This window comes from Neltuma alba, unplaced genomic scaffold, assembly GCF_004799145.2.
Source record: "Neltuma alba isolate B1F8T4 unplaced genomic scaffold, ASM479914v2 tig00003204_pilon, whole genome shotgun sequence".
Taxonomy (NCBI): Eukaryota; Viridiplantae; Streptophyta; class Magnoliopsida; order Fabales; family Fabaceae; genus Neltuma; species Neltuma alba.
The window spans coordinates 130,671-147,417 of NW_021633187.1; the positions used below are offsets into that span (position 1 = coordinate 130,671).

General features: G+C 31.1%; 1 protein-coding gene across 1 annotated transcript; it reads right to left on the reverse strand.

The window, feature by feature from the left end:
* Positions 1-10,233: 10,233 nt before the first annotated feature.
* On the reverse strand, positions 10,234-12,041 carry LOC114740937 (uncharacterized). Its single transcript, XM_028929190.1, has 4 exons — positions 11,808-12,041; positions 10,700-11,443; positions 10,291-10,618; positions 10,234-10,247 (listed from the first exon to the last, which is right to left on the reverse strand). The coding sequence occupies exons 1-4, from the start codon at positions 12,039-12,041 to the stop codon at positions 10,234-10,236; spliced, it is 1,320 nt and encodes a 439-aa protein (XP_028785023.1).
* Positions 12,042-16,747: the final 4,706 nt, after the last annotated feature.

Below are 16,747 nucleotides of genomic sequence, written 5' to 3' on the forward strand. Positions count from 1 at the left end.
TATATGTAATTGATTAAGAAATTGGGAGATTCTTTTGGACGCTGTGGACCACATATTTAGTTGAAGACTTGAAGTTGACTTTCCTAACAGTCCAACTATTACCATTTAGTCTTCTTTTTCCCTGCATGCATCCAGTATCTCATGCTAGCCTCTTGTCATGGGAAACTCTACTAGTCCATACTAATATGAATTAGGGGGATGTGAAACCCTTATGGTTGCTACCTCCATCATCGAGGTTCAATATTCTTGCCTTCCCAAATCTGAAACTCAAGATTTTTTATTAAACTGAAACAATCTCCTTACTAGTTGATCCGAAGGCGGTTTACTTTGCTTTTTCATTTGTTGATTAATGACTTATGCTTTGGCTGTTGAAATTGAACTTGGGAATGAACTTGTGTTACCTCAAATTGTTAATATATTTCAGTTCATTGTTCCTCTTAATATTCTTTCTGGTTTATCTATAATTCGTTCACATTATGTTGGTGCATATATTAAGGGAGAGCACCTTTAATACTCCCTTCATCTCTTTTTATAAGCAACAACTATCATATCTTTTTGTCTTCAAATATAAGCAATATTTGCAAGTTATCTTAAATTTTTGTACCAAATGTCCTATTTTGATCCCATTAATTACTTATTTTAATACTCACTATATTTATTATCTCATTTTCCAAATCATCATCTCTCTCTATCACCCATGTTCTCTCTTTCACAGTCATCTTTGTTAATAATTTTCTTATTCTCTTTCTTATGCTCTCTCTCCTACATAAATAAGGGTATTTTGGACAAAGAACTTTCAATTTCTACACATATATTGTTTTTAACCAATTTTAACTAACTTTTTTTTAATCTATATGATGGAGTTCAATGTTACTTATAAAAAGAGACGGAGGGAGTACTAATTTGTTGCGTTAGAGTTTTTGTCATGATCAAAGAGGGGCAAAAATATTTGATTCTCATGTTTTGATGATTATAAATTAGAAGTCGGAGAAGATTGTTTTTCCAAATATATATATATATATAGTCTCAATAAAGTCCATGCATTTTCATAAACTGGAAAGTTAAATTTTTATCAAGATAAAATTTTGTATAGTCTCGATATTCATTCAATAAAAGTAAAAACGTAATTAAGACTCATATAATACTAATACTTGATAAGGATATCCTAACAACCACACCATAATTCCTAAAATCATATTAATTAATTCAAATGACAATTATGCGTCCTTGCCTTTGTTCTGTGGTAAAAACTTTTTTCAAAAAGAAAAAAAAATCGAACACTTTTCTTGTATTGAACTTCGCAAACTGTGTATTTTCCTTATCCGACTCTATCAATCCTCGTTGGACCACAAGAAGTTGTTATCTTATCTTCTTTGGGACCGAAAGCATGTGGCGGTTGTTATAGCTATCATAAGTTTAATATATGAAAAGATCAAGATGTGCAATTATATATTGCAAAATGTTGGTTTTGTTGAACATATCCAAACACCTCTTTATTCTAAAATCTATTTTTGAGCTAAAATATTTGTTTAATTGTAAGGTTTTTAAAGGAGCTCCTGCGTCAATTGTAATAAATTAATCGTATAAATCATAATTCAATTTTTTTATAAATCATTTTTATCAAAACCCTTTATTTCAGTGGTTAATCCAAACACACACTAAATCAAAGATAAACATGTACTCAAACTCACATATTAATTGACTCCATAAATTTAACATTTTTCTATTTTTAACTTACATAATTATGTCAACTTTGTCATAAACTTGTGCCTTCCATAAATTAAGTTAAACTCACGAGTTGACTTTTTAAGTTTACCATTTTTATAAAGTTAATCGAGTCAAGTATATATTGATAAAGATGAGCTAGTAAACTCAGATCTTATGAGTTCATGATCTAAGTTCACAAATTAAGTTTATATCTTTGCCATAAGTTATCTTAAATTTATGAGTTGACAACCGCACAGCAAATATGCATTGAAAAAAATCAAAGAAATAACACGTTGCAGCTAATTATTGTTAGTTTCTCCTTTTACTCGATCCAAAATAAACAAAATGTAATTCCTTCCCTACTCCACGAAGATGAATAAATTTGGACTGAGAACTTATGAACCACATAATTGAAGTTGCCTTTCCGAACAATCCAACTACCCCGAACCAGTCATTCTTTTATGTCTTTGATTTTTCATTTGTTTGTTGTTGTTGGGCTGTTCTTGTAACTTTGGATGCCCTTCACAATCCATGATGCGCATAAGTCAACCACTTTTCTTGTGCCCAAATTAAAGAAGGATCAACTCTAGGCCCAAAGCCAGCCCAACTCGAGGTAACATATACAAGAGCGAGAGGGTGGGTGGTCCTCGTTTTGAGCATGAAACTAAGTCCGAATGAGGGATATTGGATTTAATTGTTTTTCCATCCTTGGGGATTTAGCCCAAGCTCATATAGAGTTTCGCAATTTATTTAAAAATAAATAAAATTGAAAATTTTTTGATAGAAAAAATTTTAGGTTATAGTTGGGTACTAATAACTTACCAGGACTAGGGTATACTTTTAAGTTCAAAGAGTACTTATAGATATACTTATAAATTACTCATTAGTAAGGCCCTCACAAATTTGAACTTATAAACTTATGGATTAGAAGCCAATATTTCTTTGATAATGCATTTTAGGAAGTAGGAAGCACGAACATTACCCCAAGAAAAAAGATTTCCGTTGAAAATTTTACTTTTAGCGGTGACCATAAATATTGCTACTAAAAGTAATGCTTTTTAGAGTCATCACTAAAAATCAATTTTCAAAAGTGAGAGTTTCAAAACTAACTCCTAACATCGCCACTAGAAATTGTCACCGCTAAAAGAAGCTTTTAGCAATGACTATACATGTCCACTGAAAGCACCTTTCAGCGATGACCTTTTTTGTCATCACTAAAAGGAGTTGCTATTGAAAATCTATTTTAACTTTTTATTATTCTTTCAAGTTTTTTATTAAAAAAATCATATTTAGGCAATAAGTTTGTTTATTAATATGGTTTGTTATGACAAAATAAAGTATTTTTACATTTTATTGTGTGTGAAAGAGAAGGAGAGGGTTACAGAAATAATATGATTTGTTAGAGAGTAAGAGAGAGAGAGAAGGATAAAGGAATGAGTATGTATAAAAATGAGATATTATAATTGTGTGTGTGTGTGAGAGTTAAATAATCATGATAAAATTTATAATTAAATTTTATTATTTTTATATACTATTTTCATATTTCATAATTACAAATATAAATATTAAAATAAATAATACAATATCTTAAATAATTAGAAATAAAAAAATAACAAATAATATTGTATGGATTATAGTTTTTAATGCAAAATGGATATTATAAATAAATATTTTAATCAATTAAGAAAATCAAATACGAATATTTACTAATAGTATATTATTTAATAATATTTAATATAATACCCAAGGACACTTTCAATGACAACTTTTTTTATCACCACTAAAAGGTAGTTTTTTAATATTTTATTGCTATTATATATATTTGATTTTACAACAATTATCAACAAATCTATTCCATCTCAATAGCAAGAAAAAAGGACGCAGAAGGATGAGGTCAGGAGTTCGAACTATGGAAGGACCATATTTATGGTAATAATAACCAATTGGTGATGTGACACATCTAGGTGTGGACACATGACATAGGCAAGGCGGCAAGTGAAGTGGTGACACTTGGCGACCAACCGGCGGTCGATGGCCAACTGGTGATGATGTGGTAGTGGTCGATGGTGGTTCTAATTTCTCCAGTAACACTTTTAGCAGTGACTTAAGTCTACCACTGAAAGGGTCTTCAACGGCGACACATAAGGGTCATTCAGCAGTGACTTTTGTGTCACCATTGATAAGGTCTTTAATGGCGACTTTTGGGTCGTCACTGAAACTATACTTTCAACAGCGACTCTTTTTGTCACAGCTCATAAGTTTCATTGATAGTCACTATGGCAACGACTTGACTGTTGTCGCTAAAAGTTTTCAACAGCAGCTCCTTGACTTTCAGCAAGTGGCCGTTGAAAGTCAATTTTTTTTAATAGTGCAAGTAGGAGCAAATACTTCACCTTTCGTAAGTTGCAAGTAATAAAGTTTTTACAGGTTAAAAGAAAAAGAGTAATATAGTCTGTGTGGTTGGCATGAACTAATGAACTATCGGTCACTAAAAGTAGCCCTATCTATCCGAACTTAGTCCCAAATTTAGGCATAATGGCATATACCTTTAATACTACTTGCGGTTCTAATTATGAAAACTAGTTGACTAATTTGATAATATTAATTAAGAAAATAAATTAAGTTAGTTATTTGTAATAAATAGGTATTGTCTTTCCTAAAATTTCCTTGTTAATCAAGTTTATTGGTTAGAATTACCATTATTAGAAGGACTACCTTGAAAAAATACATAAATATAGGAGACAAAGTGGATTGCGGTCTTATAATTAGGACCAAAATAAAAGTCAAATAAGGTCTTATATTAAAGACTGGAGGTAGTATTATTATTGAAACATTATTATGTACTCCTAGCATGTTTCATAATTTATAATCTATCTAAATGAAATAATTTGAATCGAATACATCAAACCGTGTTTTTTTTCCGTTGGCGAGAAAAATCAAATGGAGTTTGAAACCCCCCAAAAAAACAAAAAAAAAATAAAAAACAAAAGATTTCCGGTCCTTAATATAAGAGCTAGTTAATTAATTTAAATAGATTATGAAAATTTGTTAAGTTAATTATTTATAATAAATGGGTTTTATCTTCCCTAAAATACTCTTGCTAATCATGTGTATTAGCTAGAATTGTCATGTGATGGAACTTTTAACATGTGCAATTATTACAAGAATTACTTTGAAGAAAAAAATAAATAAATTTGAAAAATAAAGTAGATTGGGTTCTTATATTTAAAATCAAATTAAATATCAAACTAACTCCTTATATTAAGGATTATAAATAGTATTTTTGAATACGTACCGTCTCACAATTTTCTTGAGGATGAAATACTATGGGGCAAAAATATCCTTTACCTCTATATATTATTATATTAATTTTTGGTTGGATCAAGTGTTGGACATGGTACAGCTCTATCGACTACAATCTGCAAGGCTAATTCTCACAATATTGTCATTTTTATTCGAATTAATTAAAAGAGTTCTTTCTCTTTAATTAATCTTTCCCTCCCATACGAGTGAATATGAGAGTTTTCTTTGTGTTTACCATCTCAACCTGGTAATTACTATATGCTGCTCTATTATTATTGGTTTTTAATGTAAGATCCCATTAACTAATTTGAGAAAATTAAAAAAGTTATTAAATTACTTTAAACTATATATATTTGTCATGTTTCTCTAAGCTAGTTGATCTTACTTATAAATTAATATATAATCTAATAATCCACATAAGTATTTTAAAAATATCATATAACATATGCTATAATTAAGTAATTTAATAATTTTCTTAATCTCTTCAAGTTAATTAGTTGGGTCTTATATATATATATATTAAGGACGGGGGTAGTATATCTATCACGTTGTATTAGAGAACATTGCCAGTCTCTGCGTATTGATTTCTGTTCGGCATTTTATTTGTCAAAACTTAATGAAAAAGAACGGAACTACGCTTCCAAATTTTTACTTGTTTTACAGTTGGATATATGTGTGTGTATGACTGTATTCTAAATTCTTTTTCTCCCTCAAAAGTTTTAACCTAAGAAGTTAAAATGTTATAATATCCTTTAGCTTATAGATTTTCACCCAAAGCATTTCTCGCATTAAGATTGTATCGCATGATAGGCTTCCATATGTATGTTGGATGTACTAATTGCCAATTTTATTACATATATGTTAACATGTAGTGCCTTGGATGTTTAATATAAAACCTAGATAACTAATTTATGAATATTAAAAAAATTAATTAAGTTGGTTATTTGTAATAAATGGATACTCTTATTCAAAATATCCTTATTAATTATGTATATTGTAACTACTTTTGGTAAAAATCCTTTAACATATGCAATTACTATATGAATTATTTGGACAAAAATAGATAAATATAAAGTACAAAATTGATTAAGTTCTTATATTTAAGAATTAGAACCAGAATGAATTTCTAACTAGGTTTTATAATGGGGGCACATTCGATACTTGTCATAATGATAAGCATAGATTGCTCATCTTAATATAGACCATCCAGATCAATTTTAAATGGTTTAAATTGAATTAAATTTTTTTATATATTTTAATTATTTTTTACTTTAATAGATACAAAATCTAAAAGATAATTTTATAATAACACTTATTTAAAAAAATAAATTGATTATTGATAAAATTACGTATTAGATCTGAACCATCCATATCAAATTTTAAATAGTTTAAATTGCATTACAGTAATAAGCACACAGTATTCATGGTTGTGCTGAATTAAAACCCGCCCGAGATAGTAATATTTCTCAGTACTGAGAAATATGTGCTCTGTAACTCTGGAGCTTGCGTGATTGTATTCCCCTCCTTTTTGTCGTTCAATACTTACATGTCTCAGGTTTACAATGGATGGAATCCTTTATTGATGCCTAATGGCAGCAAGATGATCTAACCATATGTGTGTGTCTGTGTGTCCATCTTGTACTTGATTTACCTTGACAATGATGAAGAACTATGGCAGCTAAAATCCTGATCAAAATGCAGTTATAGAATAAAAAATGACAAAGCCATTACTCATGAACTCGTGATGGGATGATAGTTATCAAACTTAGCTGTGGCCAATGATATGTTAAACATCTGAGGAATGTGAACCATTCCGGCAGGTACAGCGCCGCTAGAAGACGAGCTCTGGTATGATCGTGTTGAAGCTTCGAGGCTGATGGAGAAGATATTTGTTCGTGAAACAATTGAGAGAAAAGGGTAATTCTGGGGGGAAAAAGTTCATTGTTTTGTTTAGAGAAAAGGGTAATGCATAAATAAATGTTTAAAAGTAAATTATGTTTATATTTACAAGTTTTTGATTAATTTAATTATGTAATTTTATAAAAATATACAATCAATTTGCATTCAGTCTAGTTTAATTTAGGCTAAAGTAGATTTAATCCTTTGACTTTTGACTTTACAAGGAGTTTTAATTTGGTCTCTTAATTTTAAAAAGTATATTCTAGTCTTTTAGCTTTAAAATTATTAAAAAAATGATGATATTAAAATCTTGAATATTGATAAAACATTCTTAAAATACTAACATATAGAGTTTAATTTTTAAAATAACCAAAAATTATCATTTAAGCCTAACAATTTTAGGGTTAAAAGACCAAAGTTTAATTTAAAACATTCAAAAATGTAGAGAGAAATGGGTTGGCGGGTCATCATATATATATATATATATATATATATATATATATATATTGCCATCAATGAACATATAAATACTGGAACATGCATGCCATGATATATGTTTTAAACCTAATTTAAGAGATTTAACAGTGTTTAGGGGCCCAATAAGAGATCCACGGGCTTATTTCACCCAAAAAGAGGTGATCCACGGGCTTACTAATGGGCCGACGGATCACACAAGCATGAAAAGTGCTGCTTCCGAACCGAGGCATTTGAAGGTCAAAAGAAAAAATGTAGTAGGCAAAATATCTGAGAAAGAAACATGCTAAGGAAACAACTCAGTCTGCAAGTCATAAGATTTAGAAAACTTGCCTTTTTCTTAATCAATGCCACTTTAAAATAAACATAATTTTAAATATTATGCCTTCTTTTACTTGCAATTGGAAGGTTGCTAGTTTTATTCTGCTTATAACCTTAAATGGTTAGTGTCTACTCCTTTTTTTTTAAAAAAAAAAAAGAAACTTTTCTAAAGCATACTTCTATGATTCTCAAGACAAAACTATTCTAACGCAAAGATGGTCACTCCATTTTTAAGTCAAGGGACTAACAAGGGAGTGGACAACCTGCTTCTTCATATAATTCGCGTTTGAGAATATGATGAGTGAATGAATATCTCTTTGAATAAAGGGAAAATTCTAGAAAATGTCCTTGAAATATATGAAATCCCAGATTGAGTCTTGGAATTTCAAAAATGACAGAAAGGGTCAGTGACCTAATCTGTCATTTGTGAAATTAAGACCAATTGACAATTTTGCCCTTGGCTAAACAAAAGTGAGTAGTTATTCTCTACACAAATCTAGGTAACGCTTACAGTATTCTAGTGATTATATGATTGTAGTTAATAATAAGATACTTGATAATAATAAGATACCTGACTATGAAAAAATGAATAGTTATTCTCTACATGAATCTAGGTAATGCTTACATTGTTCTAGTAATTACAAAATTAGTTATAGTTAATAACAAGACACTTGAATATAAAAAAAATGAGTAGTTATTCGCTACACGAATCTAGGTAATGCCTAAACCATTATAGTGATTCCTTAAATCATTGTAGCGAATGAATACAAATGAGGGCAAAGTTGTTAATTCCTCTTCATTTGACAAATGACAAATTGGGTCACTGACCCTTTCTGTCATTTTCAAAATTCCAGGACCCAATCTGGAATTTTCCATATTCCAAGGACCTTTTCTGAAATTTTTCCTTGAATAAATTAAAAAGAAAAAAGATCAAACCATTCGGTTCAAGAAGGAAATTGATGAACCAGTTTGGTTTAGACATTAAATTGGATAGGAGTTGAACAAAAATCGAACTGGTCAAACTAGTGAAAACCTGTGTGAACTAGTTTGAATGATTATGTTGCTGTTAGTATTTTTTCTTATTCAGCTCCTGATATCTCAGTCACTATAGATTTGAATAAATTTTAATGATAATTTTGGGATCAATGAATATTAATTTTAGTTATTAAAAAATTGTAAAAATCAAAATTATCAATGTTGTTATACTTTATTATTATTATAATTAAACTATTGTTATATTTTCTTGTATTTTGTTATTATTGATTATTAATGTTGTTATATTTTATTACTTTCAATTAAATTTTGTTATTTTAACATGACTGGTTTAATCCCCAATTGATTCCGGTCTTACCAATTGACCTTTAAACCATTACCTCAACTGATTTAATATCTGATTCGATTTTTTGTTCCTTGCTTTAAATTCATTTCTCCTTATTTTCTTTATTAAACTTAAATTTGAAAGTAACATTAATTAAATCCAATAATATTCATGCAGGCAAAATTTTTTAATAATATTTATAGTCTAAACTCAATCTACTAAGGCTGTTCAATCAAAAAAAAAAATCTGTGGAAATTTTATTAATTCATTGATTTGTAAGAAGCATTGACATGTTATTCGATTCATCATTTTTCAGATCATTTCGGCTTAAATAAAAATGATTTGTGCATGTAGACAACAAAAAACCAAAGCACTTAAATAAAAATGAGACAAATGAATATCCCTTCTGCAATATTGACTGTATGCAATGCATCTTGAAGTGATAAATAGAAGCAAATGGTACAAATTATATGCCATCATCATCCTCGTCATCACCAAAATCTGTATCTTCGTTTTGTCGCTGCTTGACTGTAAAGAATATGAGAAATAAAGACACTATCAAAATCAATTTGCAGTAGACATTTACCAGAGTATAGAAAGAATGAATCTGAGCAAAACATGAAGCATGTGTTAAAATAAACGTTTAATTTTGTTGTTCTTCCAAAAATTGTATATCAATTACTATATCTGATACTAAATATAAGACTTAATTTGTAATGTAATCTTTATATTTAGAAATGGACGTAGTACATCTTTTGAGAAGAAAGAGGATCACAGAGGAGGCAGTATATAAATAAGGAAACATTAGGCCTAAGTCCCCATTTTAAAGTATAAATTGTACTACGAAATAGATCTTATATTAAGAACTAGTGAAGTATAAAACTTTTGTAAGGTGTGCTGTGCCAAAATTTCTAAGTTGAGCAATTAAAGAATATAATACCAGTAAAGAAAATAAGAAATTCTTAATATGGGTAGGTGTGGATAGTATAAATGTGCATACCTTTGAAGAGCAGAAAGTGTGATTTTGGAGAAGATGGGACAATCCTTAACATGAAGATCTATCAGCTCTGGAAGTATGTTGTTGTAAAACCCTTCTTCTTGGATTTCTAGTTTGCAACTGCAAAGTCCCTTTAGTTGAGAGCACTCTTTAATCCTTAGATATTTCAATTGTGGAAGAGGTTGAGAAGAGGTCAAAGAGGGGAAGAGCCATTTCAACTTTCTACATCTAAAGACAACCAGAGTGTGAAGTTGTGGGAAGCAGAAAGAACTTGGAAAGTGATGATGCTCTTCTTCTGATGACATTATTTCCTCCATCTCCTCACATTCTTCAATGCTTAGATACTCCAAACATGGGAGGCTTCTAATCACAGTGCTAGAGAAGATGCACTTCAATTTTCTACATCCACTCAGACATAACTGCTTAAGATTTTGGAACATGAAAAAACTGGGACCCTCCCATACATATATGAGGTCATTTGAATCCTCCAAAGACAAGTACTCTGCGCTTGAGATCAACATCATCCCTTTTTCTTCATTTACAGGCAATTGTTTTTCTGCATTTGATGATGTTTGAACATTTGAATCTTCTGTTAAAACCTGCAAGAACTACATTTTCAATTAAAAAAGACAAAAAGAAATCTGGTATAGCTAAATATAATACAGAATATTGATTCATACCGACATTATTGCCAATTGTTGAAGGGCCCTTCCCAAACTTGAATCCACAAATCTGGGGCAGTTGTGTATGTTGATGTTGCTTAACTGCCCTTGAAACTCTAACCCTTCACAAACACTCATCAAATTTGGCAAATTTCTTAGTTCTATCATCCTCAAGCTTGAAAGCACAGATGTCTCACCATAGCTGGCATCCTTTTCACTACCATGTCCAAAAATCGCCTCTAATTGATTAGCCTCACTTATCCACAAAGAGTCTAGCTGTGGAAGACTAATAGTCATGGACATAGAGAAGAGTCTTTTGAGCTTGTTGCACCTCTCAACCACCAACTGTCTTAATTCTGGGAAGCAAACTTGAACATTGGACATGATTTGATGTTCCTTATTTTCCGTAATTATTTCCTCTAATTCCTCACAATCAGCTAAGGTCAGGGAAGTCAACTTGGGAAGGCTGTTGTGGACGAAAGTGCTCATTGAGAACAAAAACTTCAACTTTTTACTATGAGTTACTTTTAAGGAACAAAGATATTGGAAGCTCAAAACTTGTGTGGGAACAAGACCTCCTAGCATTTGTTGCTCTGAGTTGTTGGTTTCTTCTTGCTCATAATCACCAATGACTCGCCACCGGTGTTCAACTCTAGAAGCTTGACTATCAAGCTCTCTAGGATTTAGAACAGAAAGAGGATGATTGAGAGCCTCGTTATTATTTAATTGGCTGTCTTTCAACACATATTTCCTTATAAGTCCCTGCACATAACATACAAGTGAAAGGTATCATGAGAAAAATTCGTATCGTATTTGTGTTGGCAGCACCGAGGTAGTCACAAGTTGATAAACTAAACCAGATTTCATATGGTTTGTTCCCTGCATAATAGTACATTCGATGTAGATTACAAAAAGAAAATAAAACGCATGTGAAGATTGATACATGTGAAGAACTACAAAGGAATATTGTATTAAATGTAGGATCATTTGTTTCCAAAGCAGCTTTCGCATGTAGATTTCAAGTGCATATGCATGTGAAAGGAATGAATGAATTAGACTGGAGTAGCGAACAGAACATTACAACAACCAAAAAAAAAGAGAAACAAAAATACAGAATATTACATACCTCTTTTGACCAGTCAATAGTTGCCCTCTTAATTGGCATGAGTTTTGGGCAGTCATGAACCTCAACTCTGCAAAACTCCCCTGTGTGCAACTTAAAGTTAAACCCTTGGCTGATCATATTAACAAGTCTTGGCAAGTTCTTAAGCTCCATATGTTTCATGCTTGGTAATGTGAGCTCCCTTTCACTGTCAATGTCATGATGTTCAATATTTGAGCACTTGAAAATTTCTTCCATTTGAGAACAATTTGATATGATTAGAGTGCTTAGTTGAGGAAGTATTAAGGTACCAGAAGCACTGATCATGAAAGATAAAATGAATTTAAGCTTGTTGCAACCAAAGATTTTCAATCTGTTCAATTTCAGCAGACAAGATTCAGTGATGGATAGATTCTTTTGAGTCTCTCCATTCCCTGAAAAAATTGCCTCCAACTCCTCACAACAAGATATGGTCACTGAGGTTAACTCTGGAAGACTTTGATAGATATGAGTAGAAAAGACAAATTTCAGTCTTGCACATTCTCCCAAAGTTAATTCTTTGAGGTATTGAAATGTTGGAATTTCTATAGTTGGCAATAACATGTATTCTTCATTCCTCAGTTGATGGCCCTCGAGTTCCTGAAAATCCTTTGTGAAAGAGGAAAAAAGGGAAGAAAATAAAAATGAAAACCAGTGACATATGTGCTATAATATGATAAATAATCGAGATTAATTAAAATTCTATATGTAGCTGTGTTATTCTTGCATGGACTTAGTCTATCAGTTATTTGGAAAATTAAACATATAAAGATCAGCCACATCCATATATAAGAAAATGGACTTTACAATGACGTATATTTATTGTGGGCCGTAGAAATGATGAATAAGTCGAATGACCAAAATATAAAATAACAAAATGCATATAATGGCTGGATTATCCATAAATATTTTGTAAAGACGGCGATGCCCAACTTCTATTAAGGGCCTTCGTTTTACTTGAGGAAAAAAAAGGTGTTAGGAAATTTTTTATCAGCATGCAAGGAATTTTTTTAATTCAATGAATGGAAGTCAGTTAATTCTCATTAAGTCCCGTATTAAAATTATAATTTTAATCATTCTCCACAATAAATTTTGACTTATATGTCAGTTATAGTAATTGTCCAAAAATTTTAAAAAAAATATTAGTGTTGTTAGTTTAGTTTAGAAAAGAAAAAAGAAATCCATAGTTTAATTAAGGAATGATGAAAATTATAACGTATGTTTTTTTAATTGCTATTGGTAATTGCATATTGGGTTAATGTGCAAACATGCTCCGAAAATTTTCACTCATAAGCAATGTTGTTTTTGGTACAACAACAATACATGCAAACCGATTGATCGGTCAAGGTAAACTTCCTAACTCTCATTCCATCCTTCTTTTCCTCTACTGCTGCATTTTTTATGAGTTGTTGGGGGCTGAAAATATGGCCTTAAAGAGGGAGACCGAAGAAGTTGGAATGATAGTGTAACAAAGTGATGGGGAAGGTTAGGACTTGACTAATAAAGCTTGTCTTTTAGCTTGCATGCTGAGTATGATGTTTGGGTGGTGATTTTTCTGAAACAGGGGGTGATTGGGTTTAGAAATCATGTGTAGATGATACACTAAAGCTTGTGGGATTGATTTCACTACTTGCATGTTGAATATTGGTTCAGGGGAAGAAAGTTTCGAATGTGAAGTTTTTGTTTCAGGAGAGTATTATTCAACTTTGCTTATGGAAATTGCATGAGTGTTTAAATGCTAAGTTATATGAATGTTAATTAGTGTGTGAGGATGGAAGCTTCATGGATTTAAATTTTCAAGGCTGAAATGTATTGAGAACTTGCTGTTTGAAGTTCCTAAATATTAGATAAGCATTTTAGATTGTTTAAGCATGCCCAAACACTCCAATATGATGGAAAAACAGTAAGCTTGTACCTGGAAATTCCCTAAATTCAAAGAAATGATGCTAAAATCTGAAATGTTATATATATATATATAGTTATATATTTGCTGGGGCTGTAGGTGTATAGCGTATGAAGACTATGGTTAAGTGCTGATAAATATACTAATATAGGTAATAATGGTACTATGTGCCTACGTCATACTTGGATATAAAAAGGATGGGCTAAGAGCAATCTAAGAAGCTGGAAATTTCCAGATTTAAGGCTGTTATTCAGTTTTCATTAAAACTATGATTAGATCTTTCAAAATAAGGAATCTAACACTGCTAAATGATTCATGAAAATGAGTATTGGTACTGTTTGTGGTGTGCAGTTAGAAGCTTCAAGAGCCCAAAATTTTAAGGCAATAAAATGGTACCAAAAGCTAATGGACTTGCATTATATACCATTGGTGTGATGTATGAAAAGGAATGCTCGCAAAATTTGGATTTGGACACATGATTTTAAATCTGGGAAAAATTCAGATTAAATTGCAAAGTTGTTCAGAAGTTTAGAAGATGATTAAGTGTTCAAATGAGACGATACTTGAGTTGTTTAAGTGCTATGTAAATGGCTGATGATGGATGTCTACTATGTGGAAATTTTCATGACTGAATGAAAAAATAGCTACTGTTTTAAAACTCTATAATAATAGAACAGTATGATTTTTAAGCCTCCAATATGCTAGGATGTACTGAAGACGATGAATACCATTTAAATGTAAATTCTTGGAATAATTAAGGGTGGAAATAGCCACTGCTTTAAAAATGCAAAAATAAGGAATAAGTGTTTTAAATTTTTTAGCTACATCTAAGACATAGTTTAAGGTTTTCATATTATGATTTAAAGCAATGAAGTTGGATTCATGCTTTTTCTTTCCCTACCCTGTTCGGCCAGCACTATTTGAATATGAAGAAGATGAGTTATGTTAGATTTAAAGATTCCAATGGATTTAGAAAGTAAAATTATTTGGGGTAGTATAAGGAAAGATTTTCCAAACATAAGTTAGGAATTAGAGAAACAAGTTAAAGAGTCAAATGAGAGTTTGGGAATGGGAAAGATTTATGATGAATGGTAATGTACCCAAGTTAAGTATTAATTTGTTCCTATAAATGTATATATTAATTATTGGATTCAATAATTCCTATCAAAATTAAGGAGGAAGCAAAGCTAAGGAAGTTCAAGCAAGAGGATGTAACTTGGAAGAAGAAATAAAAGGTAGTGAAACTTATTGATTCTTATATAGTTTGCATTTGGTTGTTTGCATGTTTATTTGCCATGCATGTCTTTAAACATGTAATATCCTTGCCTGAGTTGGTACTGTGGCCATGTGTATTTGCTTATAAGGTATTGTTCTAAATTACATTGGCTATTTACATGCTTGACTAATTACTATTGCTACTGAGATTCTCTCAAATCTCACCCCTCTTCTTCCATGTATCAACAAAGTAGCAAGTTCCTCAAGAGAAAGGCAAGCTTATAGAGAAGATCTGGAGGTGGAGACACCAAAGAAGTTTTTAGTTGTTGTCATATAAGTATTATTTTGTTGTTTTATACTTATAGTATTTGGTAGTCATGTATGGCTATGGTTTTGTACATAAATATATGTAATTATGTAAGGAGAATGCGGGCAATATACACCTCCATAAAGAGGAAAGTAAGGGCTTTTGTAGCCAACAAGTGAGTGTCATATGCTTTGATGGCTGGATGGTGGTAAAGTAGAGGTAATAATAGCTAATTATATTTACTTGTCTTATAATGTAAGGGCAAGTGTATGCCGCGTGCGTGCCCAGGGATAGAGAAGTTGCTCAAGTAGAAGAATTTTGTGTTGATTATTTGCTAAGTGTGGGGCTTAGCCTGAGTCTTAAGATAATTTTACCAATTTTATAAAAGGGTTAAATCAAGTACTTGAACCACTAGACAAGGTCCATTGAAAGTAGGTTTTCGACAATTTAAAAAATTTCAAAAAATCTCATTTCCTAAACAGGATCAATCCTTGTGTTTGGGAAGTGTTTTCAAAAGAAAAAAAAATTCTCAAGATGAAATATGGCTTTTAGCGGTTTGAAATCATCTAGAATAACCTTACTGGTGTATAAAGATAAGGTGTTATAGAGTGTTACATTTTAATGATAAGAGGCAACATAGAGGCAACCTTAAACTAAAAAAAAAAAAATTCTGAAATAATATTGTTCCTGAGTGAAAATTTTTGAAATAAATTTATACCTAAACCCTTGCATTTCCATTTGCATAATATATACGGTTGTAAACCAAAAGTTGCCATAAGTAAAAAGGTTGCCATGAGTAATTGCATTTTTATTTTCTTAACGCGGAGCACTTCTAAACCAAAAGCAAAGTGAGATTCAAATATTCAAAAAGAATAATGCATGCCTTGAGATATTCTAATTTCATTTCTTATTTTTAATTACATAATGTGAATTGACTAATTGACCTGATCATCTCTCAATATGTATTCCCATGAACAGTATTTGCTATTTAAAGCATGCTCAAAGAACATTAATCATGTCAACAAAGATATTTTTTATATGAAAATCTTTTAATAGTTTTTAACATTCTTGCAAATCAAATTAAAGTATGGGAGAGTAAATGCGTACCATATTTGGACAATCCCTCCATTCTATTGTCTTTATAGATGTCCATCTTGGATGACAGCTCCCTAAGCAAATTCTAGCAAGATTTGAAAGACTTTCAAGCTTGAGATGTTCCAAGAGAGGAAGCACTATCTGGGTTTCATATTGATGATGCATTGGTTGTTCTTCACCACCGTTTTCTCCAAACACAAATTTCATCTGGGGAGCATTTGCTATGGATAGATGCTGCAATTGTACAAATCTTTGAGCTAAAAAGACAGGGCATACATATTCTAATTTGCAACAATCATCAATAGACATTATTTTTAATTTTGGGAATCTTGAACTCTTCCATACATCACCATCACCCCTCCCTTTATTACATGCTTCAATTCACTACAGCCTTCTATTTGGAGC